Genomic DNA, 26,069 nt, shown 5'->3' on the forward strand with positions numbered 1-26,069 from the left:
CAGGCCTTTGGGGACCTCCTGGGTCACCACAAGCTGTGTGAGGGTAGGGGGTGGAGATGTGAGGGGGCTATGTCTGTCTGGCTCCCAGAGTCCCAGAGCCTGGCCCAGTGCCGGGCCCTGCGTGGGCCATCTGTAAAGATCTGGTGAATGGATTGAATGAGTAAGCGAACAAAGGATATGGTTTCCAGGGGGCACTTCATGTTCAAAGACAATGACACAGTGAATGCTAGCCAGAGGACACTGGGGGCAGTGCAGCAGGCCTTCCCCTGCCCAAAGAGCACTGCTGTCCCCAGCTAGTCTCCCCAGTGCAGCAGCAAAAGCCCAGGGCCACCTGACGTCCCAGGGCAACCTTGGCCCCGGCAACATTCCACCGGCACAAACCCAAGAATCCTCAGCGCAGGGAGTATAAGTTGCAGTAATAAAATTGGGCTTCAGTAGCAAGCCCTCAAATACCTACCAGGGCCAACCACTTCCCCAGGAATGAGGACCGTGTGGCCAGGCCTCGAGGGCAGCCACATTCATTTTCTGTTCATAGATATTCAGATGCCAACTGTGTGGCAGACCTCTACCCAATGCCAGGAGTTCAGCAGCAAGCAGAAAATTCTCCCCGCAGCTAATAAGACAGGTGACGTGAGATACTTCTTCACACCCTCACTGGGGTTCAGTTTCTGCATGCTTCCCAAAGACAGACAGACTTCAGGTGGGAAGCTCTGAGGGTGGAAAGGAGATGCCACACAGGAAGCCAGGCAGCCATGGGTCCTAGCTTATTCCTCCCCGCCACACGTGGGGGCTGATAGCCCGCCTTCAATTGTGGCTTTCACAACTTACCAGCTGTGTGGCTATCTCAGGTTCCTCATCTGTAAAGTGGGCACAACCAAGCCCACGGGGTCTTTGCACGAGTCCAGAGATGATGTGCCTGCAGTGCCCTGGTGAATGCCTGCATAGGTGAGCCTGTCCTCCCATAGGCCTCGATAAACACATGTCCCTGAGCCACCAACACAGCTCCAGGGACAGGAGAAGAATCACTCACAGACCGGGCTCTAGAAAGACTGGCTTTTGTGCAATGAAAATAAATAAAACCGAAAAGAAAAGGGGAACCAGAGCCTGGGGGAGAGGCTTGTATCAAACGTGACAGAAAGTCGATAAGCAGATAAAGGGCTTATCCCAATATGTAAGACCCCAGGAGGTGAACGCGCGAAGGACTTAAACAGGAAGAGGAGACACACAAAGCAATCACACTCTGGGAGATCATTCAACCTCTCTGGCCATCAGAGAAGCACAAACAAAAGCAAAGAGCAGCACTGCTTCCCCTGCCAGATCAGCAAAATATCGGTCAGTGAAGCCCTTGTGCTGGTGAGGATTTGGAGACGGGGGGAGCTGCAGTAGGAAACCAGTCTGGCCCTGTCCCATGTGCACTTGGACTCCATGATTATTTCAGTCACTCTGCAAGTACTTCTTAACAGCTGCTCAGAGCCAGGGCTCCAGGGCATCAGGACTGGCTCAGTCTGTGGCCAGCAGGGTCAGCAACAGGAGAGGAATCCAAGGCCCCCTGCCAGGAGGTCCCCAAACCCAAATACCAAGAGAGGTTGTCCTAAAGGCAAGGGCATTACTGCTGTCTCAAACAGCAGCTGGATGGACAGCCTGCCCTGAACACTCCCACAAGCTTCCATCCACCCTAGCAGATCCAGAGCCCCTCCCCAAAGTGGCAGAGTGGGAAAGAAAAACGTGGCTTGTCAGAGAGGCAAGGACACATGTACATCCTTGGGGATCCTGGACAGTACACGGTGACCAGCAACACTGTCCCACAGAGCAGGGCCTCTGCCCCCAGGAGCAAGAGAAGCTTTACAACCCAGAATCTGCCTACCTGTGGGGCTGTGTCTGGGGTCCCTGCCCCCCAACCCCAGAGTCTGGAAGCCAAATGGCCTTGGCCTATGGCCGGCACCATCTGTTCCGGGAAACCTCCCTGATCTGAACCAGGGCAGCCCGGAGCAGTGGAAGGGGTGCAGCTCAGAGGTCAGGAGGACGGGCCCCAATTCTGGCTTCTGCACTTGGCCAGGCCACCTGACCTGCCTCTCCTCCGCCAGGATCCCTACCTCAGCTGGGTCACAACCATCCACCACCTTCCAGGGCCCTCAGGCCTTTCAAGAGCCAGGAGCCGCCCTTGACCCCTCCCTTTACACCCATGTCCCGTGAGCTCTACCTCAAGGCACACCCTGAACCCATCTGCCCAGCATCTGTCACTGGCCGGGGGGACCACCCAGGATGCCTCACAGGCCTGCCTGTTCCCACTCTCTCCACTGAGAGCCTCCAAAGGCTTCCCACAGCTGGGAGAACAAGGCCGACCTTGCACCCAAACTGCACAGACCTAGCCCTCACCACTTCCCCAGGCCCAGCACCCAGTGCTTCTGCACCTGCTGTCCCCTCTGTCTGGAGCAGTCCTCCTGGGGCAGGCCTTCCCACCAGCCAGGTTTGCCTCGCCTCCCACCTGAAGTAGCTCCCTCCCTTACCCCTCCTCTCTCACACTACCCTACTCCTGGATTTTACTCCATTGGCTGATTTACCCCTCTGCTCCCTGTGTGTCCCCTGCGGGCTGGTGAGCTCTGAAAGAGCAGGGACTTCCTCTGGCTTATCCCCTGATATATCCCCAGTACCCAATCCAGGCCCAGAAACAAGGTGGGTGCACAGTAAGAATGTCTTGAGTGAATGAATGAATGAATGAATGAGAGAACAAAGGTGCCCCTTCTAAGCCTCAGTGTCCCATCTCAGGAGTCTGTCATTTCAGGAGTACAACTGTCATTCCCACTGCTCCCCCTGTGCCTGGGGAGTTGGTCCATCCCCAACCCAGGTCGGTGCCATCCACCTCCTTGTGCAGGTCCCCCTCCTGGCCCTGGCCCCGAATCCTGTGCAACCCCTCACCTGAGCCCTGACCTCATCCCAGGTGTACCCCTCACTTTGCCTGGACATCCCCCCAGGAGGTGCTCTAGCTGCACATCATGGGATGAAGCCCACACCCCAAGACAGTCCAGACAGAGGGAGCCAAGTCAGAAGCTCTGGGAGAGACACCCCAGCTCCAGCCCCAGAAGCTGGCCCAAATTCCAAACATGTGTGAGCAAGTGTGCATGTGCAAGAAAGGAGGGGAGACAGAGGGAGAGAGGGGAGCCTGAGCGTGAGAGGGGGAGAGAGCCAGACACCAACATTTCCATCTAATCGTGTGACCTTTTCGCAGCTCAGAGTTCCTTCAGGGCCAAGTGCACAGTGCTGCTTAATATTAATTTCAAAGAGAAATGGGTCAAGGAAAATTGGAAATTTTTCTAGAAAACACTTCAGGCATGGAGCTAGCTGAAGTGTCTGCCGCCCTGCAGAGATTTCTGAGAGGAAACAGGGCCTGGGATTAGGGGCCTCCACCTTGTACAAATCCACAGAGTTCAGACCCTGGGTTCAAACCCAGTTTCTTCTTCTGGGGAAGGGCCTCCTGTCCCATTTGGGCACCCCTGGAGCTGTCTCTGCAGCCCAATCTCCCAGATGCTAGGACCCAGCACTTCTCACTTGCCATTGGGCCCCTCCACGTCCCCAAGAGGTCCATGTCCTAGGACCCTGCCCTCTGCCCCTCGTTGTGTGGACACAGCACACAGGAGCCCATGCCTCCTTCGCAGTCATCCCATGGGGGTACCTGAGGTGTGCAGAGAGGCTCACCAGGGTCCCCATGGAGACTCAGGCCCAGCTGTTCCCACCCCAGGCAGGCCGGCTGGCACATCTAAAGCACAAACGCCACAGACGTGTTAAGTTGCCCCTGGAGACATCACGTCTCTCCCAGAAACATCCCAGTCTGCTGTGCTGAGGAACCCGCAAAGAGCAGGCCATGTGGAGCCCACGGCCAACGCGGCACCCAGACACACTGCTCTTGCTAATTAAACTCCAGACGCGCCTGGAGCAGACACAGCTTCAACTCCCCAGCAGCGTGTTATCTGGAAACCAGGCGTGGTTACCTCTCTGGGGGACATTCGCAGTACAAATATAAAGGAAGAAAAGAAGGAGCAGCAATTGATTGTGTCTGTGGAAGAGAGAGCCACGGAGAAGGGGCAGTGAGGGCAGAGGACCCGCAGAGCCTGAGCAAATAGCCTGAATCGGAATAATGGGTAACAGCAAAGATGGAGCAGGTGCCGTGCCAAAGCTGTTTAAGTCCCATGCGCCCTGTGCCATTGCACCCATTTTACAGATGAGGCGGATACACTCGACTTCTACACCAAACTGCCTGGCTCTTGTGAGAACCACTGGCTTGTCTCTGAGAACTGTCTCTTGCACCTGAGTTGGGGCCACCCCCAGGCCAGGGCCAAGCCTCCATCTCCAAGTTGCATTCATCATCTGTTCATGGTGCTCCGGCAAAGATCAGATCTCTCCTGGGCCACGATCACTTGGCTGGCTCCACCCCTGGACAAAATTCCACGCAAACTCAGGAGGAGGGAGGGAGGGAGGAGAGCAGGCCCGAGACACAGAGACTGCTCAATTTATGTCTGAGGAAAGCAGCTGAGCACGTGGGCTGTCCGCGGCACCCAGGCAGAGTGCCAGTCACACTGTGTCTCGAGGGCCACACCTAGCAAATCTCCACTGCATAACCCACTACTGGCCAGGGCCCCCGTGTGTAGAGCCTGGGGAACAAGCACAGCCCCTGCTCGCCGACAGCTCTGGGGCGCTCTTCCAAGTTTGACCCCAGACAAATATCCAGGCCTCAAGAATGTGCAGCCCCGGCTGTCCCAGCACCCACCCCAGCCCACCCCTTGGGCGTGAGGCCACATCACCACGCTGGCATCTCCTACAGCCGTCCAGGGGGGCTGGCCGCAGAGCAGCGGGAGCACTGAGGTCGCTGCCAAGGGTGCGCTCAACTCTGAAACATGCCTCCAGGAGCCAGGCCAACTGCCTTGGGTTTCCTCTAGTCCCTGAACTGCAGATACAGCCCTGGGGGGTGGAATGAGGAGGGGAAGATGAGGGTCCCTGGGAATCAAGCTCGGAGGCCCCTAGGCTTTCAGCTGCAACTCTGAGCTGGCTGGGCAGGGCATGAAGCCAAGTCTGGTATGAGAGCCCCCAGGTCTCCATCCATGAGGGCCAGACCCAGCCATGGGGCTTCAGCAAGAGGCTCAGGGATACCTAGGTTGGGGACACAGACAGAAGCCACCAGACACCAGCCAGGCCTGGGGTTCAGGGTGCAAAGCCAGGCAAGGGCCTCTCTCCCCACTCCGACTGAACCTCAGGCGTTAACATTTAGATACCGTGGAGGCTGAATCATGGCCCCAGAATGTCCACAGCCTAATCCACAGACCCTGTAAGTGTTATCTTATATGGTTAGCAGGACTCAACTTACCCTTAACTTAATCACATTAAGGCTCCTGAAATGGGTAGGATTACCCCAATGAGACAAATATAATCACAAGTGTCAGGGAGACCTGACTACAGAAGAGGAATCAGTGACCAAGGGAGCAGAGACCAGAGTGATGTGCTCACCAGCCAAGGGATGCCGGTGGACACTAGAAGCTGGGAAAGGCTAGGAAGGGATTCTCCTCATTGATGCTCCAGAGGGAACCAACTTTATGGACACCTTATTTTTAGCCCCTTAAGATCTATTTTGGATTTTTGGCCTCCACAACTTTAAGACAATAAACCTGTATTGTTTTAAGCTACCAAGCTTGTGGTAATGTGTCTCTGGAAACAGACCGCAGAGAGGAAAGCCTCCCCGATCTGGCCTCCAACAAGTTAGCGGCCCCCTCCACACCCCCTCCAAGCCTCAGCCTCTCCCTTATGCCTCACACTCACTGCATCACCGAGATTGGCCTGGTCATCTACCTACTATTGAGTGGAGCCTTGCCCACCTCCCATCCATGGCCTGTCCTGACAGGACTCCACTCTCTCTCCATTGCACCCCACTCTGGACTCCCTGCCTCCAACCTGGACCACAGATGGCTGGCTGTGACACAGAACTATCTCAGACTCCTTTCCTACTGAGGCCTCCCACTGCCTGCAGGACGCCATCCATGCTCTGGAACATTCCAGGCTGCAGACCCTGCCAGTTCATAGCATCAGCCTGGCCCCCCAGCTCCTGGCCCTGCACTCCTACCTCCAGCTTCACTCTTGAGGCAGCCCCTTCCCTACTCCTCAGAGGCCTGGGGAACTCCTACCTTGCTTAAGGCAATGTCCTGTGATGGATGAAGATACGCAGCAGGTCAGCAGAGGAACCACTGTGGGCCACTGGATGGAGATTGCAGGCTGGCCACGTGGAGGAGCCACTAGGAGGAGCACACAGTGCCAGCACCCTGTCCGTGCTCTCTCGCTGGCTTTCCTTGGCAGCAGGAGGGCAGAACGCTCCCGAGGGCGGCATGCCTCCTCTGCCCGCCAGGGAGGATGCCGCAGCCTGACAGCAGTGGGCAGAGGCTTGGCACGGGCTGCTTCCGAGGAGGCAACAGCCAAGGTCACGAGCACTGAGCTGTCTGACTTCTCTTCCTTCAGCCAAGACTTAGAGCAAAGCAGGCAGGAGGACACAGTGGCCCATGGGCAGTTCTGTGGGACAGAGACCACCCACCTAGCAGGGGCATGAAGCCCCTCCTCCATCCTGAGGGCATGTGCCGGGACTGCAGGGGGCCTAGCAGAGCAACCCCAAAGAAGCACAGAGGACACTTCCCTCTCTGCATCTCATAAGCACAGGTGGCCAATGGAGGCCATGTCCTATTTGGCTCATACGGAGCTTTTTAGAAATTTGAAGCAATATTTTTAAATCATGAGAGTTCACATGAAAGTTCTGATGTCTGGAGTCTCTTGACAGTAAGAGGTCAAGAGAGGCACTGTCCCAGGGCCACACTTCCACCAGGTCATGCTCAGGCAAGCTAAGCAGGGGCTGCCCCTGTGGACGAGGTCTCCGGTCAGCTCTGTGCCCACGACGAGGCCACGGCTGGATATCACATGCCACCACATTCACGCTACTGTTTGCCTTTTAGTAGAGACACATTCTCTGTGTCAGTCATTGCTTGTTTTTTTTTTTTTTAACTTATTTCATGTTTATTTTTCAGAGAGAGACAGAGTGTGAGCAGGGGAGGGGCAGAGACAGAGGGAGACACAAAATAGGAAGCAGGTTCCAGGCTCCAAGCTGTCAGCACAGAGCCTGACGCGGGGCTCAAACCCGTGAACTATGAGATCATGACCTGAGCCCAAGTTGGACACTTAACTGACTGAGCCACCCAGGCACCCCTGTGTCGATCATTTATATCAAAAGGAGGGAAATGAAAGTCAGGCCAAGGATGGGTGTTGCTGTTTTTCTTACCCTCTGCCACTGTCCTCACTGACACTGTCCACTGGGTCCTGCTGGCCTTGTGTCTTGGGATGGCAGGGCTTTCTGCTAATGGCACCATGTGCCCGACGGAGAGACCACATGCCCAGCTCATGACCCAGGGATCTCTCCCACCTTGTGGGGATCTTCAGTCTCCCACAGACAACCAGGCTCTTAGTGTCAGTGGCAAGGCCAGCTTTGTGCATGTGGTGTTGGGGCCAGCCTGGCCACAGAACGGCCCAGCTTCTCCAGGCCCCACAGTCTGGCGGAGGCAGAGGGAAATGGCCCTGCCTGAGCTGTGCCTGAGTACTGTGCCCCAAGAAGAAGTGAGGGGTGCCTGCTCCTCTAAGGATGGGCATCCCATTCACTGCACAGATGGCCCTGCACGACAGGGCTGGTTCACTTCCTCTGTAAGCTGACTGGTGGCCCCCAAGATTCCTAGGACCTGTGAATGTTACCTTATATGACAAAAAAGGGACTTTGCAGATGTGATTAGATGACAGACCTTGAGATGGGGGGGAGACCCTTCTGGATCATCTGGATGGGCCCCTTAATGCAATCACATGCACTCTTACCAGAGGGAGGCAGAGGGAGACTAAACACACACACAGAAGGGGAAGAGGCAGTGTGACCAAGAGGCAGAGACTGGAGTGATGTGGCCACAAGCCAAGGGACCCCAGCAGCCACCAGAAGCTGGAAGAGACCAGGAACAGATCGCCCCGCAGCCTCCAGAAGGAGCATGGCCCTGCCGACACTTGGTTTCTGCCCAGACATGATACTCCTGTCGGACTTGCGCCTTCCAGAACTGGGAGAGGATAACGCACTGCAGCTGTTTTAAGCGACCCAGTTGGCGGCAGTATGTCGCGGTAGCCAGAGAGTAGGAGGGAGTGACGTGCCAGGGTCACCGGCTCAAGTACTAGGCAGGGCTTCCGGCCCAGACTGGGGCTCCTCTTCCCACACCCGCTGGCCCTGGCTCCCCCTCCACAGCCACAGACAGAGTTGACAGATGGCAGTCAGGGCAGGGCTCAGGCGTAGGCCCGGAACTCAGAGTAGGACCCCATCCACGTATGTGCCTAAGTGCAAAAGTGCATGCACACACCCGTACAGGCACACAAAAACCAAAAAGGCTGATGTTATATAGCCCCCCAGCAACATACTCTCCCAGACACAGGGCTGGCTCAGGGCAGGGACAGAGAATGAGGCCAGGTGCACCCGAGTGAGGCCTGGCACAGAGGAGGCCTGGAAATGCCTCCGCCACCTGTCCCCAAAAGGCCGCCCTGGCCCCCTGGCCTCAGCTCTGCCCTCCTGCCCCTTCTGGGTTCCTGGGTCCAGCAGGGCTGAGCAGAAACACTTCTGCAACGTATGTAAGGCCATCAGGAGAGAAAAGGTCCCCCCTCCTCTCTCTCAAGCCTTTGTTCACCCTAATACCTTCTTCCAGGGCCTAAGGGCAACACTATTATATGCTAAGCTGCTCTGAGCACATGCCAGACCCTGGCCTGAGTCTGGCAAGACACGTGAACACCTTCACTTTCCATCCATCTTCCCTGGGTAGTCTGCAGCCCAGCAACTGACCTCAGATGATGGAGACTATTCGTGATAACAATTCTCTGAGGCTGGGTGACCTCCTGAGAGCACCCCAGGAAGGCTGTTAGGTGCTCAGAGAAAACAGGACAGTGTGTCTCAGCACCCGGGAAGGGCTGTGTGGGACACACCTACCCACCCCCAATAGGCACCCCTACCCCCAACCCCACACCCAGTCAGATGCCACCACCACCTCCCCACCCCCCCGAGACTGGAAGACCCACAACAGATATTTTCCCTTCCCCAGAGAACCTCTCATATCCATGGCCCATCATGGGAGCTTCAAACCTGCTTCCGGAAGTTGCCTTGGGAGAGGGTGGGGAGGTGGGGGGGAAGCCTCAAGTCAGCACCTCCTGCTTGTTTCAGCCACAGCCACACTGATATATCAGAGTCCCCATCAGAATTCACTAGAAGAAAGGATCCCCTGGCTTACACACACGCGCGCACACACACACTATGGGCCTGGACAAGGCCCAGGCTAATGGAAAGCTGGACTGTCTAAGTTCACCGTGGGCCCTCGGCCCAGCCCCAGCATAACTTGCGTCTGGACCCCCTCCAGTCAGTGAGTGCGCCTCAGTCCTGAGTGAGTGGGAACAATCAGGCACATCCGGTGAGAAATGTACTCTCACTGTGTGGGTGGACCAAGTCACCCACACAGGGTCATGCTGACACTGGGCATGGACGTGACTGAAAGGGGACTTGGCCCCAGACCCTGGGCCTGTGGCCTGGACCAACCACCCACAGCCCCACAGCCTGGAGCCTACACGCCCAAAGCCCAGGCCTGAGGTCTAAGGTCCAGGCTGGAATACCTTCACCACACCCCACCACTTTCTAGCACAATCTCAACCTCCAACCCATGAAGCCAGCTTTTCCCAGCATCTTCTAAGGCCACTGGTTTCTAGGTTTGTTTGTAGTTTGAAATTCCTTTCCTGCATCCTAAGTTCTAACAATAGGTGGCAGGAAGGGAGGATGGATTTAACAGAAGGTACCAAAAGACCAACAGAAGCCCAGAAAATAAGGCAAAGCCAGCAAGGCCAAGGGGGAAGGATGCCACATTCAGGAGATAGGTACCACATGGAATCTGGAATTGGAGCGAGCCCAGAGCACCTGACAGCCCCTCTTTGCAGGCTCTACCTCACCTAGACTGAGTAGAGCCCAGAAGCATCAAGCCAAAAGCCCTCAGCTCTCTGAGAAACAGGCCCTTCTGATCCCACTGGACAGAGAGAGGCCCAAACTTGCCCAAGGACAGCTGGCCAGTATAGTCCCTTATCCCTGGTCCGGGGCATTTCGCCTGCCCTATTTTCACTCTTATGCTCACACTCTGGAGTCATTCTCCATTCCTCCCCCTGTGGAGAAGCCCATGGGTAGGAAAGAGGCAGGAAGACTGAGCCTGAAGAAGGCCTGGCAGACAGCAATTCATCACCTGGGAAAAAGGGTCTGCCCAAAGTATTGATCAGCTCCAGAGAGCGCTGAGCTTCCTGACGGAACAATTGCTTTGCAAAGGTATCTGTTGCCACTCCTTGAAATTAGAATGGTGCCCTGCCAGCCTGCACCCAATTTATCTGTCAAGCTGGGCAGTCAGAGAGACCTGAAATAAATGAGCCCGGGCGGCTTCGGGTGATGGGAGTGTCTCGGCAAATCACAGCATAGCTGGGCTGGCCCAGCGGGGCCTTCGGGGCTCTCTGTACACATGCAGATGAGCCTGACCTAAGGCCCAGCTGCCCTGACCATCTGCAGCCAGGGGTCCATCAGGACCAGAGGCTGGGGGCTGAGCCTAGCCTAGGCACAGGCAAGGCAGCCTTATCTGGTCCCTGGGGCCCTGAGGACCACGAGGCCTGCTAGGACCATGGTCAGACCCCAACCTGGCCTTGCTGCAACCCAGCACCCAAGATCCCAAGAAGAGAGGGGAGGTTTGGGCTGGAGGTAGGCCAAGACTCCTTGAAGGGTCTGAGGGGCTACAGCCAGCAGCTGTCACCATGCCCATCCAGAAGCTCCTTCCATGCTCCTGGGCCCAGAGAGCACCTTGGTTCTAAGTTGAAAAAGAAAGAAAAAAAAAAAAAAAGATCTGAGTCTGTGTACAGGCTGCCGAAGCTGCTAGGAGCACTTCTGGGGTCTTCGTCCTGCCCTCCCCTCCCCTCGCGGCATCTGGCTGTCTCCCAGAGGAAGCAAGGTCCAAATGGGGCCTGAAGAGAGCTCAGGACCCTTCTCTGGGAGTGGCCTGGAAGGGGCAGTCAATCATCATTGCAGGGAAAGTGGACCACACAGAAGGAAGGAGAGGCTGTCTGGGGCCAGCAGATATCTTCTTCAGAGAAACAGGCTCAGACATGGGCACCGAACTCGGGCCCAAGTGCAGGCCTAGTCTGTGCTTCCCCGGCTCCCTGACACTTGCTGGTTGTGGCCCATGTGCAGCCACAGCAGAGTCCCCCGCCCAGCACCCCAGTACTCCCACCATGCCATGTGGTCAGTGAGAGCAGAGCTCACGCTCAGCCTGGGACCTGGCCTGCAGAAGGGGTGCCTGGGTCCCCGGGGACACAACCAGGGCTTACCAAGCAGCCTTACCTGTGTCCAGGGCCTGTGGCCCCCCCAGAGGAGGGGATCTGGGAGTGGGTGGCCGGCGATACACCACATGCACACGGCCCTGCTCAGCCTCCTCAGCTGCCAGCCCCTTCTCCAAGGGCTCGATGAAGAACTCCTCCTCTTCCATACGGATCAGGCCAGCCTGTGGGGCAAAAATGAAATGGTTCAAATTCCCAGAGCACAGCAGACAGACCAAGGAAGGGTCCTAGAGGGAAGAACCTCCCACCAGACTGATAGGACCAGAGGGACCCTGCCCAGCACCCCAGCTAGGTGTCAGGCTTGAACCCCAGGCCGGGGTGGGGGCACACACACGTGACCCCAGAAGTCTCATCTGCCCAGAGCCTCCACTTCTAGTCACTGAGGCCAGAGCCCTGGAGCGTGGTGAGTCTGCATGAGTCTGAGTCGCCCCCACGCCCTCCCCCCAGAAGCCTAAAATCCAAGACAAAGGCCAAAACTGTCAACTGGGGACTACATCTGCCGCAGACATGGCCAGCTAGACCAAAACAGTATTTTCAAAAGTTCTGAACCCGACCCTCAAAATGATGAGATTTCGGGTCTCAAAACTGGACTATTCCAGCTTCCCTTGTGAAACACACGCTGACCACAGTGCACGCCACGGACACAGCATGCAGCTCTGAGGCCAGCCACGGTCCCCATCCCCCACCGTCTACCCCTACCTATACCTACATCAGTCACCGGCCCAGACTCCACAGCAACTGGACTGCTGTCTCCCCCAAGACCGGCTGTAGCCGCCTCCCCCCTCCCCGTGCTGGAAAGCCGTTCCTGGACCCCTGTCCCTGTCAGGATTCAGGCTGCTCTGTACTGTGGCATCCAAAACTCTCAGCTTCCCACTGCCCCCCACCCCCACCCCCAGTCCCTAACTCGCACACCTCACACCAGTGGCCAGGACAGCCCCTCCTTCCAATTCAGCACTCACAGCTAGACCTTCTCACCTTGGCCATCTGGCAAACTCCCCTTCTTCCTTCAGCACCTCGTTCAGATCCCCCAACTGCAGGCACAGGGCCCTACCCTCCCTTTGGCCATCTGTCCAACTTCCATGCTTTTGATTTTCAATCTATTATCCATAAACTGGTGGTCTCACACTGGGGGGCCCCACTGTGTCAACCTGCAGATACATTTCCTTTAGATCACACATTTATGACCCATTCAAGGTTCTGGGTGGGTTTTTAAAAACCATTTTACTGAAATATGATTGGCATGTAAAAAGATGTGTACAGTTAATGTATACAACTCAATGAGTTTGGGAATAAGTATCACTCATGAAACCACCACCATCAAGGGCATAAACATATCCATCACCTTCAAGTTATCTTCCCACCCCCTTTATTATTATCATTTTCTCATGGTAAGAACACTTCATATGATATTTGACCCTCTTAGCAAATTGTAAGTATATGATAGAATATTGTTAGCTACAGGCACTGTGCTATATAATAGATCTCCAAAACTTAATTTGCATAACTAAAATTTCGTACCATCACCTCCCATTTTCCCCTCCCCTCAGCCTCTGGCAACCACCATTCTACTCCACTGCTATAAGTCTGAGTGTTTTATTTTACTTTTTTTTAAGTTTATTTATTTTGAGAGCAACCATGAGCAGGGGAGAGGCAGAGGGAGAGAGAGAATCTGAAGCAGGCTCCACACTGTCAGCATAGAACCTGACACAGGGCTTAATCTCATGAACCATGAAATCATGACCTGAGCTGAAATCAAGAGTCAGATGCCCAACTGACTGAGCCACCCCAGGTGCCCCAAGTTTGAATATTTTAGATTACATTTGTCTTTCTGTGTCTAGCTTATTTCACTTAGCATAGTATCCAGTTTCATCCATGTTGTCACAAACAGCAGGATATCCTTCTTTATAAAGGCTGAATAATATTCCATTGTATATACAAACCACGTTTATCAACCTGTCATCTACAGATGGACATTTAGGTTGCTTTCTTGCCTATCATGAATAATGACACAATGGATATGGGAGTGCAGATATCACTTCAATATTCTGTTGGCATTTCCTCTATATACATACACACAAGTGGGACTTCTAGATCATACAGTAGTTCTATTTGTAATTTTTTGAGGAATCTCCATAGTGACATAGTGACAGAACCAGCTCACATTCCTACCCACAGTGCAGAAGGGCTCCCTGTCTCCACATCCTCACCAATACTTGTTATTTCACATGTTTGATAACCACTCTTACAGATGTTATGCGACATGGTTGGCTTTGATTTGCATTTCCCTGAGGTTGAGCACCTTTTATGTATTTATTGACCATCTGTATGTCTTTTGTGAAAAAAATGTCTAATGCAAGCCCTTTGTCTATTTTTTAAATCAGATTTTTTTTCTGCTTTGAGTTGTATAACTTCTGTATGTATTTTGGATATTAACCTCTTATCTGATACATGCTGCCTTGCAATATTTTCTCTTATTCCACAGGTTGGCTTTTCATTTTGTTGATGGTTTCCTTTGCTGTGGAAAAGCTTTTTAGTTTGATGTAGTCCCACTTACTGATTTTTGGTTTTGTTGTTTATACTGTTGGTGTCATATCCAAAAAATCATTGCCAAGACCAATGTCAAGAAGTTTTTTCCTATATTTTCTTCAAGTTTTATGATTTTACGTTGAAGTCTTTAATCGATTTCGAGTTAATTTTTGTGAGTGGTGCAGGACAGGGGTCCAATTTCATTCTTTGGCATGTTATTATCCAACACTATTTATTGAGGAGATTATCTTTCCCCATTGAGTATTCTTGGCTCCTTGGCCAAATATAAACTCACTGTGTTATGTGTGGGATTATTTTTGGACCCTCAATTCTGTTCTATTTGTCTATGTGCCAGTATCATACTGTTTTGATTACTATAGCTTTGAAATGCAGTTTGGAATCAGAATAATGCCTCCACCATTTTTTGTTTGGCTATTTGGGGTCTTTGGTGGTTCCATATAAATTTTAGGATTGGTTTTCTATTAGAATTTGGAATTTTGATAGAGATTCCATTGAATCTAGACATGGCTCTGTGTAGTATGGACATTTTAACATCATTAACTCTTCTGATCCATGAACAAAGTATATCTTCCCATTTATTTGTATCTTCTTCAGTTTCTTTCATCAATATCCTTGTGTGTGTGTGTGTGTGTGTGTGTGTGTGTGTGTGTGTGTGTAGATCTTTCACTTCCTTGGGTGATGTGATGGGTGTTTAGAGTGATTGTAAATGAGATTGTTTTCTTCCTTTGTCAGATAGCTCACTGTTCTCATATAGAAATGTAATTGATTTTTGTATGTTGATTTTTGTATCCTGAAACTTTAATCGATTTGATTAATTCTAACAGTTTTCTGATGGAGTCTTTAGGATTTTCTGTATATAAGATCATGTAACCAGAAAATATAGACAATTTTACTTCTTCCCTTCCTATTTGGATGCCTTTTATTTCTTTATCTTGCCTGACTATTCTGGTTAGAAGTCTCACTACTGGGGCACCTGGCTGGTTCAGTTAGAAGAGCATACAACTCTTGTTCCTGAGGTCAGGAGTTCAAATCCCACATTGGGTATAGAGATTACTAAATAATAAATAAGCTTAAAAAAATTGTTCCAGTACTAAGTTGAACTGGAGTGGTGGGAGTGGGCATCCCTGTTTTGTTCATTATCTTAGCAGGAAAGCATTTAACATTTCACTATTGAGTATGATAATAGCTGTGGGTTTGTCACATACAACCTTTATTATGTTGAGCTATGTTCCTTCTACACCCAATTTGTTGAGAGTTTTATCATGAAAGGAAGTTGAATTTTGTCCAATGCTTCTTCTGCATCTATTGGAATGATCATATGAATTTTGTTTTTCATTCTGTTAAGCTGGTGTATCACATTTATTGATTTGCATATGTTGAAACAACCTTGCATCCCAGGGATAAATCCTACCTGATAATATGCATGATCCTTTTAATGTGCTATTGAATTTGGTTTGCTAGTATTTTGTTGAGAATTTTTGCATCTATGTTCACCTGGGATATTGGCTTATAGTTTTCTTTTCTTGTAGCATCCTTTTCTGGTTTGGGCATTATAAAATGAGTTTGGGAGTGTTCTTTCCTCCACAATTTTTTGGAAGAGTTTGAGAAGGATTGGCATTAGTTCATCTTGAAATGTTTGGTAGAATTTAGTTGTGAAATCATCTACTCTGGGGCTTTTCTTTGTTTGGAAATATTTTTGATTATGGGTCCAATCTCCTTCTCATTACTGGTCTGTTTAGACTTTCTATTTCTTCCTGATTCAGTCTTGGTAGATTATATGATTCTAGGAATGTATCCACTTCTTCAAGGTTGTCTAATCTGTTGTTGTATACTTGTTCATAGTTTTCTCTTACGATCCTTCATATTTCTGTGATATTGGTTATAATATCTTTTTAAATTTTATTTACATCTTTATTTGGTTTTGTTCATCTTTTTATTGTTTTTCTATTCTCTACTTATTTTAGTCCTGAAATTATCTTTGTTATCTCCTTCCTTCAGCTAACTCTGGGCTTAGTTTGTTTTTCTTTTCCAAGTTCCTTGAGGTGTAAAGTTAGGCTGTTTATTTGAAATATTTTTTATTGTAGGTATTTATCACTATAAACTTCCTTTTTAAGGAAAAAAAAAAGAAGTTAGAGTGGAAGAGAACCAAAGCATAAGAGACTCTTAAAAACTGAGAACAAACTGAGGGTTGATGGGGGGTGGGAGGGAGGGGAGTGTGGGTGATGGGTATTGAGGAGGTCACCTTTTGGGATGAGCACTGGGTGTTGTATGGAAACCAATTTGACAATAAACTTCATATATTGAAAAAAAACAAAAAACAAAAAACAAAAATAAAATAAACTTCCTTCTTAGAACTGCTTTTGCAGTATCACATAATTTCTGGTATGTTGTGTTTCCATTTTTGTTTGTTTCAAGATACTTTCCTTATTTCCTTTTTGATTTCTTCTCTGACCCACTGGTTGTTCAAGAATGTGTTGTTTAGTTTCTGCATATTTGTGAATTTTCCAGTTTTCCTCCTGTTGTTGATTTCTAGTTTCATACCACTGTAATCAGAAAAGTTACTTGGTATGATTTACATTTGCTAAGATTTGTTCTCTACCCTAACATGTCATCTGTCCTGGAGATTGTTCCATGCGCACTCAAGAAGAATGTGTATTCTGCTGTTATTGGATGGAATGTTCTGTATACATGTTAAGTCCATTTGGTCTAAAGTATGGTTCAAGTCCAATGTTTCCTTATTGATTTTCTGTCTGAATGATCTATCCACTATTGAAAGTGGGGCTACTATTATTGTATTGTTGTCTCTCTCTCCCTTCGGATCTATTAGTATTTGATTTATTACATTTAGGTGCTCTGATGTTGAGTGTATATATACATTTATACTTCTTATATTCTCTTGATGACCACTTTACAACTGTATAATGACCTTCTTTTTCTCTTGTTACAGTTTTTGACTTAACTCTATTTTATCTATTATAAGTATAGCTACCCCTGCTCTGTTCTGTTTTCATTTTCATGGAATATCTTTTATCATCCCTCCACTTTAAGGCTAAGTGTGTCCTTAAAGCTGAAGTAAGTCTCTCGTAGGCAGCATATAGTTGGGTCTTCCTTTTTTTTTTCAATCCACTCAGTCACTCTAAGACTTTTGATTGGAGAATTTAACCCATTTACATTTAAAGTAATTATTGGGCGCCTGGGTGGCGCAGTCGGTTAAGCGTCCAACTTCAGCCAGGTCACGATCTCGCGGTCTGTGAGTTCGAGCCCCGCGTCAGGCTCTGGGCTGATGGCTCGGAGCCTGGAGCCTGTTTCCGATTCTGTGTCTCCCTCTCTCTCTGCCCCTCCCCCGTTCATGCTATGTCTCTCTCTGTCCCAAAAATAAACAAAAAAAAAATAAAAAAATAATAATTATTGATAGTTAAAGACTCACCAAAGCCATCTTAATTGTTTTCTGTTTTATAGTTCCTTTGTTCCTTTCTCCCTCTCTTGCTGTCTTCTTTTGTGAGTTGATGATTTTTTACAGTGGTATACTTTGATTCTCTTCTCTTTATCTCGTGTGCATCTCCCATAGGTTTTTGTTTTGCAGTTACTCTGAGGCTTACTCATCTTACAGATATAATAAATGTTGATAACATCTTAGTTTCTTTTTTTTTTTCAAAATCATTGTTATTTTATTGAAATGTTTCACCATTTGGAGATGTAAGGCTAAAATAGGACTAGGGTGCCTGGGTGGCTGAGTCAGTCAAGCATGTGGACTCTCAGTTTCAACTCAATGATCCTCTGCATTGGGCTGACCTGCCAGAGCAGAGTCCGCTTGGGATTCTCTGCCCTTTCCCTGCTCATTCTCAAAGAACCTGAACTAGGACTTAATGTAGAATAAAGGGGTGTAAGGCATTCACACATGTCGGATGGAAAACAGGTCCTTGGTTTCTTACTACAAAAATTTCCCATGGACTAAAGGCTGTACAACACTCCATTAGAACAGAAATGGCTGTAGGGGGATCCAGTCTGCAGGAGGGATGGCAGGGCTGGAGGCTGCACCTCAGGTCCAAGACAGCAGGCTGGGAAGAAGTTAGGTTACTGCATTCACCAAAAAGCACTTACACTTTCCAGTCTCTAAGATGCTGAGGATTTCCTCAGACAAGGATAACAACTTAATTTCAATTGAACACAAAAACTCTCCCTTTTATTTTCCACTCCCACATTTTATGTTTCTGATGTCACAATTTACATCTCTTCATACCATGTATTCATTGACAAATTATTATAGCTATAGCTATTTTTAATACTTGCATTCTTTAACCTTTATATTAGACCATATTACAGTATTAAAGTATTCTGAATTTGATTATATACTTTACGGGGGTGTTATATTTTTTCACATGTTCTTATGTTACTAATTAGCACCCTTTTGTTTCAGCTTGAAGAACTCCTTTCAGCATTTATTTTTTTAATGTTTATTTATTTGAGAGTGAGAGAGAGAGAGTATGTGCATGCACATGTACATGTGGATGCGCAGGTGAGGGGGAGAGAGAATCCCAAGCAGGCTTTTTGCTGACAGTGCAGACACAGGGCTCAATCTCACTCACAATGATGAGATCATGACCTGAGCCAAAATCAAGAGTCAGATGCTTAACCACTGAGCCATCCAGGCACCCCTCAGTATTTCTTGTAAAGTAGGTCTAATGTGATGAGCTTTCCTCAGCTTTTGTTTGGTTGGTAAAGTCTTTATCATGTCTTCATTTCTGAAGGACAACTTGTCAAGATAAAGTATTTTTTGTTGATAGTTTTTCTTTTTTTTTTTTTTCAGCACCTTGAATATATCCTCCCCATCTTTTCTGGCCAGCAAGGTATCTGCTGAGAAATCCACTGAGAGCTTTATGGGGTGGGGGGTCTCTGGTAAGAGAGAAATTTTTTCTCTTGCTGCATTTGAAAGGATCTCTTTGTCTTTGACTTTAGATGGTTTACTATAATGTGTCTTGGAGAAGATCTTTCTAGATAGAAATTTGGGGGTGATTTTCATGAACTTGGATTCCAAATCTCTCCCCGGGTTTAGGAAGCTCTCAGCCAGTATTTCTTTAAATAAACTCTCTGCCCCTTTCTCCCTGTCTTCTCTTTCTGGAACTCCAATAATGCATAGATTGTGTCTCTTACTAGTGACCCATAAGCTCTATGGCCTTCCTCCATTCCTTTTCATACTCTCGCTCCTCTGACTGGATAATTTCACATGATCTGCCTTCTACCTCACTGTCTCTTCTACGTGGTCCAATCTGATGTTGACACTCTCTATTGAATTCTGCACTCCAATCACTCTGTTTTTAAACCCCAATATTTCTGTTTGGTTCTTTTTTATGTTTTCTCTTTGTTAAACTTTTCATTTTGTTCTTGTGTTGTTTTCCTAGCTCTCTTAAGCTCTCTGAGGAAACTTAGAATGATTATTTTGAATTCTTTATCAGACAATTCATGTATCTCCGTTTCTTTCAGATCAGTTGCTGGAAGTTTACTGTGTTCTTTTGATGGGGCCTCATTTCTCTGATTCCTCATAATCCCTGTAGCCTTGCATAGGTTTCTGTGCATTTCCAGACTTTATAAGCTGACTTCAGTAAGGGAAGACCTTCATCTGCAGGTGGGAGCACACTGGGTCATGTTGTTGACATCTGGCCCCCAGATCTGGTGGGCAAAAGCAGGGCACCAACTGCAGGGGGTGTGTGGTGGTTCTGGGTCCAGGGGGGAGGCAGGGTGGGTAGGGAAGACATGATGTTTCATTGGCTTAGGATGCTAGAATCCACAACATTGACAAGTTCATGGTCCCTGGAAAGCACTATGGGGGTCTTCAGTGGCTACAAGCACTCTTGGGGTCTTCAGTGGCGCCTTCAGGTCTAGTGGCTAGGGATCAGGGCAGGCAGTGGTAGTGGCCAGACCTGGTGGTATGCACACACTCAGCTATGGGGATCAGCTGCAGGTGCCTGTCGAGTGGCAGGGTCTTGTTTCATATATACTTGTGACAAGAGCCAGGACCAGCAGTAAGAACCAAAGCCAACCACAGACACACTAACAGTTACCAGTGACCTAGCTGTCACTGTGCACTCCCATAGTGGCAGGGTCTCACCACAGGCACACACATGGCAGTGGAGGTTGGTGACAAGAGTCAGGTCAGCAGTATGCATGTGTACAGCTGAAGGGGTTAGCCCTGTGTATACACAGCAGTGGGGGTCAGCCACAGGAGTCTAGGCTGGTGTTCTGCACTCGTGCAGCCACAGAGGCCAGGGAAGGCTGCTGATGCAGATCCCAGGCTTGGGGGGAGGGTGTGGGAAGAGGGAGCAGGAGGGACTCAAGCAGCTAGTGTCTGTAAGCGTGAAAGCATGTGGGATGAAAACTCAGTGGTAAAATCTGCAGGGCTCTAGAGGCACCTGGGTGGCTCAGTTGGTTAAGCATCTGACTCTTGATTTTGGCTCAGGTCGTGATCTCACAGTTTGTGGGATCGAGCCCTGGCGCTGGGCTCCACGTTGACAGCATGGAGCCTGCTTGGGATTCTCTCTCCCCCTTTCTCTCTGCCCTTCCCCTTCTCTCTCTCTCTCTCTCTCTCTCTCTCTCTCTCTCTCTCAAAAACAAACTTTTTAAAAAATCAATTTAAAAAATCTGCAGGGGTCCATAGCAGCCGTGCTGACCATCGGTTTCTTCAGCAGTGAAAACTGCTGGGGTCCCCTGTGGAGTGGACCACGGGGAACCATGGTCATCCCTAATGCTGGTAATTCTTGTCCTTCTTCTTTGTTCCTAGCCATCTCTATACCTCTCAGCTTCACTGGTTTCTGGATGGGGTGACACAGAGTGGGTCCTTTGTTCACTGAGAGGCTAGGGAAGCTGGTCGCACACCCCACTCTCCCTTTCCCGGTGTGGGAAGCTCATGCTGGGGAAGTTCCCTCTTGGCACAGAGCAGCGCTAGCCTGGGGGACGGGGTGATACAGACAAAATGAAGCTGCCTTCCTTTTCTTCTCGTGCCATTTTTCTCAGGGTTTTTGTTCTACTGTGTTGCCGAAGTTTAAGTGGACTCCTGAGTTTTCCTGGAGATGTTTTTGTTGGTGGATAGTTGCCTAATTATTCATCTTCTTTGGGGGATGGAGGCTGAATCCCCTACTCTGCCAACTTGGTGACCTCACTTTGAGCTTCTTAAAAGCTTAAATTAGTTGCTCCAACTTAAGAATCAGAGGATTTCACATAAATGACCAGATTTTCAAATTCTCTCAAAACATCAGAAAAGCTGGCATTTCCGGCTGCCCATCTAACACACCAGCGTAGCTGGCACTGGCCAGGAGTCCCCTCGCATTCTCCTCTTCAGCCTCCAGGGAGAATGTGGCCCTGCCAACACCCTGACCTTGGCCTCCAGACCTGTGAGAGAATAAGTTTCTCTTGTTCTCAGTAATTTGTTACATCAGCTGCAGAAAATGAATACAGGGTCCCAGTGGGCAGTGGGATGAAGGGGGTGGCCATTCTCTGAAGGGCACAGGATTGGAGAGAAGCAGGCACGGCAGCCCCCCCCAAAAACGTGGGTTTGCAGCATCTCGGTATTCTGGGGAAGGGGTCTAAGATGCAAAGGAAGGGTAGGAGCCAGAGCTATGGGGGCCAAGACCAGGGTGCCAAGGTCACCAGTCTGTGGGAGGAGTGAGGGGAGGACAAGCCTGTGAGAACTCTGCAGGCCCTACACTCTGACTCATGCCCGGGTCCCAGGGTCCCATCAGGCCAAGCAGGGAGTGAGCAAATGCTTGAGGATGAGTGAGTAAATGACCCCACAACAGTGGGGCATGTCCTCTGAGACACAGGAAAGGCGGGGACATCATGGGCCATCCCCTTCCAACTGCCTTGTGGGTGACTGTGGACAACAGCAAGAGTTCCTTCCTCCACAGTGCCACTGACATCTCCCACATTTGTGGTTTGGGGGCAGACTGGTGTCTCAAACCCATCTTATCAAAGAACCCATTCAAGTACACATGGGAACTAGCCACGCAGTCCAGAGTCAGCGTTCTGGGTTCCCAGCTCTGTTTCTTCCTGACCAGGTGACCTCAGCCAAGGTGCTAAGGCTCCCTGAGCCTCCAATGAATTGCCTGTAAACAGAGTTGATCATCCTTCCCCATCACATGGTTGCTGCAGGAGCAGATACAGCCTGGGACACAGAACTGGAGCACAGGCTGATAGTGCTCTGCAACCCAACTGATGTCATCCACCTGCTTGCTTTGCAAATGAGAGAACTAAAACCCAGGGGTGGGAAAGCCTGCTGGGAACACATAGGGTCTAGGAATCAGACCCCGACCCCAGGTGGAGGGAGCATCTCCCAGGTGGGACCCTGGGCCAAACCAGACCTATTGTGGCAATTAGGGGGCAAGACAATAAGACACCAGCAAACAGCAAGGCAACCCCCTCTTCTGGAGGGACTCTTGCACCCCAGACTAGGAGCCATCTATGCCACAGCTTGATGGCCCTGGGGTCATTCTAGAGGGACCCAATGTGACAACCCAACCTGGTGAGGAGCGGCCCTCTCTGGCCTAAAAGATTTCAGAAGAGTTAAGGGTCTCCCTACATGCCAAGGTCAGGCTCTCCTCCCTGGCTGGCCTCCTGCTGGGCTGACCCAAGGGCACTGAATCTGATGCTGTCCTGAGCCACAGTCAGGAGACCAGGGCCCAAGCTCGCCCAGCTGCCTGGCAGGAACCCTCCCAAGGACCCATCTCAAGGGCACAGAGCACACTGAGATAAACCTGAAGCATGATGCCAGGTTACTCAGGTTTCCTCGTGAAACCAGAGACTTCTAACTGACAGTGCTCACAAATGGAGCAGGCAGACACCTGCCCCAAGATCAGCGCATAATCCCACAGAATCCAGAGGCTGACCACGTGAGACCAATGGATGACCACCCCCAGACCAGTATCTGGTCACCCTGAGACTGCAGGCTGCCCACCTCAAGACCAGCACTGCCACCCCAGGACCAGTGGATGGCCACCCGAGACCAACATTTGGTCACTCCTCCCCACCACTGGCTGGGACACGCTTGGTGGGGGCTCTTCAGAAAGAAAGTGGGGTTTCTTTTATTGCCTAAATTTCAAGCATCTTAGTATGCATCCCAGGAATGATCTGTCTAGAAACCTGCAAAAGAAAATTGACAAGAGAACAAGGTACAGAACGTGGGCTACGTTTTGCTGAGTTTTTTTCCCCCCAGGACTTTGATTTTCCTGCTGCCAGGGGCACATGTATCTGTTTCTACATGTAATTTTCATTAATAAGAATCTGTTTCCTCTCCAGACTTAATAAATATTAAAGAAGTCCCTGAAGGGCACTCCATCAAGATCCCACTTGTGTCTGTCCAGCTTGGTGTCCCTTCGCAGGGCTGGCCCCCCGACACTGGCTCTTGCCCCAAACCCACTCTGTTCTTGAACTCCGTGACCGTCTGCACAACCTAGCCAGGAGGGAGGATCACAGGGAGGGCTCTACTGCAGTGGCCTGGAACCTGGTAGCGCTTCAGCCATCAAATCCACTGGCTGGTCCTCAGAACCTGGTGAATTAGAAGATGCCTGTCCTACCCCTTCCTTCTTCTATGGCTGTTCCTTTGCTATTTGGTTTATGATGAAGTAGTCACTAGAAATAGACATTAGGCGTTAAAAAAAATTATAAGAATCCAAAGACTTAACAGATATCCTCTGTTACTTTGAATTTTGTGGTTTTTAAAATTTTTTTAAGTTTACTTATTCATCTTGAGAGAGAGAGCACGAGCACACAAAAGTGGTAACAAAGCAGAGAGAAGGAGAGACAGAATTCCAAGCAGGCTCCATGCCATTAGCACAAAGCCTGATGCAGAGCTTGAACTCACGAACTGTGACATCATGACTTGAGCCGAGACAAAGAGTCAGACACTTAACTGACTGTGCCACCCAGGTGCCCCTAATTTAATTTTTTAAAAATTTTTAATGCTTTTTTTTTGAGAGAGAGAGAGAGAGGGAGCAGGGGAAGGACAGTGAGAGAGAAGGGAACAGAGGATCCAAAGTGAGCTCTGTGGTGGCAGCAGAGTCTGATGTGGGGCTCGAATTCACAAACCATGAGATTGTGACCTGAGCCAAAGTCAGATGCCCAACCGACTGAGCCACCCAGGTGTCCCTGTTACTCTGAATTTTAAAGTATTTAAAACACTGACACTCTCAGAGCTGGGGTCTCCCTGGAAAGCAAGGCACCCAGCCCCCTGTCTTCACTGGCTTCTTCAGTGGGAGCTGCAGGCTGTAGCAAGCAGCAGGCTCCCACGCGTGTGTGATGGGGGACCGAGGCTGTCACTCAATCTTGTCATTCTTGCAACCTCCAGTACCAAGGCTGTCAGGTGCTTGTCAGGGTTGCAATGGTGACAATCAAGAATAGAAAGAAAGGAATATGCTGGTCCAAAAACAGAGGATCCAGACTCTGACAGGGGACAAGGCAGCACACGCCTGCATCAGCCTGCTGTCACCCAAAACTTGACTTTGTTCTGAAACACACACACACACACACACACACACACACACACACGTGCACTTGCCACAGGAATCCCCCAGAACACTGGCATCTGGTAAGATTTCCATTCCTGGAGCTATTTTAGGTCTGACAGAACCATATCCATTCTTCTCTCCTCCCTTTTGGTAATGATGGTCTAGTGTACTGCCAAAAAAGGACCTGCCACTTCCAAGTCATCTAGGGCATGTTCTTTTCCCTCCCAGCCACCTGGGGAAAATAAGAGCATGGTCCTGGAAGCTTTATGGGTGTGTGGGGAGTGCTGGACCCTAAATGCCACACATCACAAGCATAAGGACTATTGTCCCATGGGAGTCCCAACCAGCAGGGGCTCCTTCTCAGTTCAGCACCACAGAGCATGTTTTATAGAGTCATTTTCCCACTTTCCCAAAAGGAGCACCAGCCATCTGTAGGAGGCACTGGCCGCCAGCACATGAAAGCAATCCCATAGAAACATGTGTCCTCTCCTCTACATCTCCATCCACTATTGCTCCGTGCCTTCCGGAACATGCCCTTCTGGAGAAGTCTGTGGACACCCTTGAGGCCGAATCCTTGCCTCCCCTGCTCTCTGCCTCATTTGGTGGATCCATGTGGCCTTCTTTCCTCTTGGGGGGCCATCCCTTCCCGCAGTGTGCAGGCCAGGTGGAAGGGGAGGCTGTTGCCAGAGCCAGCCTTGTGGTGTCCTCCCCAGCCAAGTGACACAGACAGGTCACGGAGGACCACAGTCCCCAGCCTGTGCACCACACAGCCTCAGTAAGTTCACCCAGCAGGCCCTGCCCTGTCTTGGGGCCTTGAGATCCTTTGCTCCAGAAAATCCTTCTTTTGCCCTCAGCTGCCCAAGGTTTTCCGATACACAAAACCATGCGGCCCCAACAGACACGTGTGCCAAGCGAGTGCTAAGGAAAGCAGGACCTCACTTCGAAGGGCAGAGTAGAGGGAGGGACTGACAAGGGGAGCAAGCCCTGGATACAGAGCCAGGAGACCCGGCTTGGAATCCTGGTCTGAGGCCAGCGCTGTTCCCTCTGCAGCCCATAGCTGCCTCATCTGCGAAGTGAGGAGCTGGGCCAGGGGACCTGGGAATTAGGCACTGGTCCTCTTTCCATAATTCCATGGGACCTGAAAGGGCCAAAACAACTGAAAGCAGGAATCCCACACCTCCCCTGAAGCATTGTCTCTCCCCGTAAAAGAAAGGCCATAGCAGCTCACTCTCCCAGTCTGGACAGACCCCCAAGTGCCCTGCTCTGTGCCTGGGCTCCCCCTTTGTGCTTCAGTGTGGCAAGTCTCTGCCCTTCATTCCTAAGGGGCTTTGTGGTACCTGAGTGACCCCTGGGCTTGAGTCCCGACAGCACGCACAGCAAGTTCTACAGAGGTCTTTAAATATGATGCCATTTCAAACTCCCCTAAGATTATATAAGGCAGAACACTCCATATCCAGGGGACTCTAAGGTTTAAGGATGTCAAACTACTAGATCAGCTCTCCCTGTGGGCCAGGAGCAGGCTTGGGAACACAGACCAGCCCCTCACCACCGGCCCACAGGAGATCCAGTGCGGGGACACCAAAC

The 26,069-nt window shown here is 50.2% G+C and overlaps 1 protein-coding gene across 1 annotated transcript in view; it reads right to left on the reverse strand.

The window, feature by feature from the left end:
- Positions 1–26,069, reverse strand: part of ADAMTS2 (ADAM metallopeptidase with thrombospondin type 1 motif 2) — a 245,498-nt gene that overhangs the window by 154,237 nt on the left and 65,192 nt on the right. The window contains exon 3 of the mRNA XM_058739385.1: positions 11,450–11,609. Within this exon, the coding sequence (XP_058595368.1) occupies positions 11,450–11,609 (160 nt within the window). The remainder of the gene's footprint in view (positions 1–11,449; positions 11,610–26,069) is intronic.

This window comes from Neofelis nebulosa, chromosome 1 (assembly GCF_028018385.1).
Source record: "Neofelis nebulosa isolate mNeoNeb1 chromosome 1, mNeoNeb1.pri, whole genome shotgun sequence".
Classification (NCBI taxonomy): Eukaryota; Metazoa; Chordata; class Mammalia; order Carnivora; family Felidae; genus Neofelis; species Neofelis nebulosa.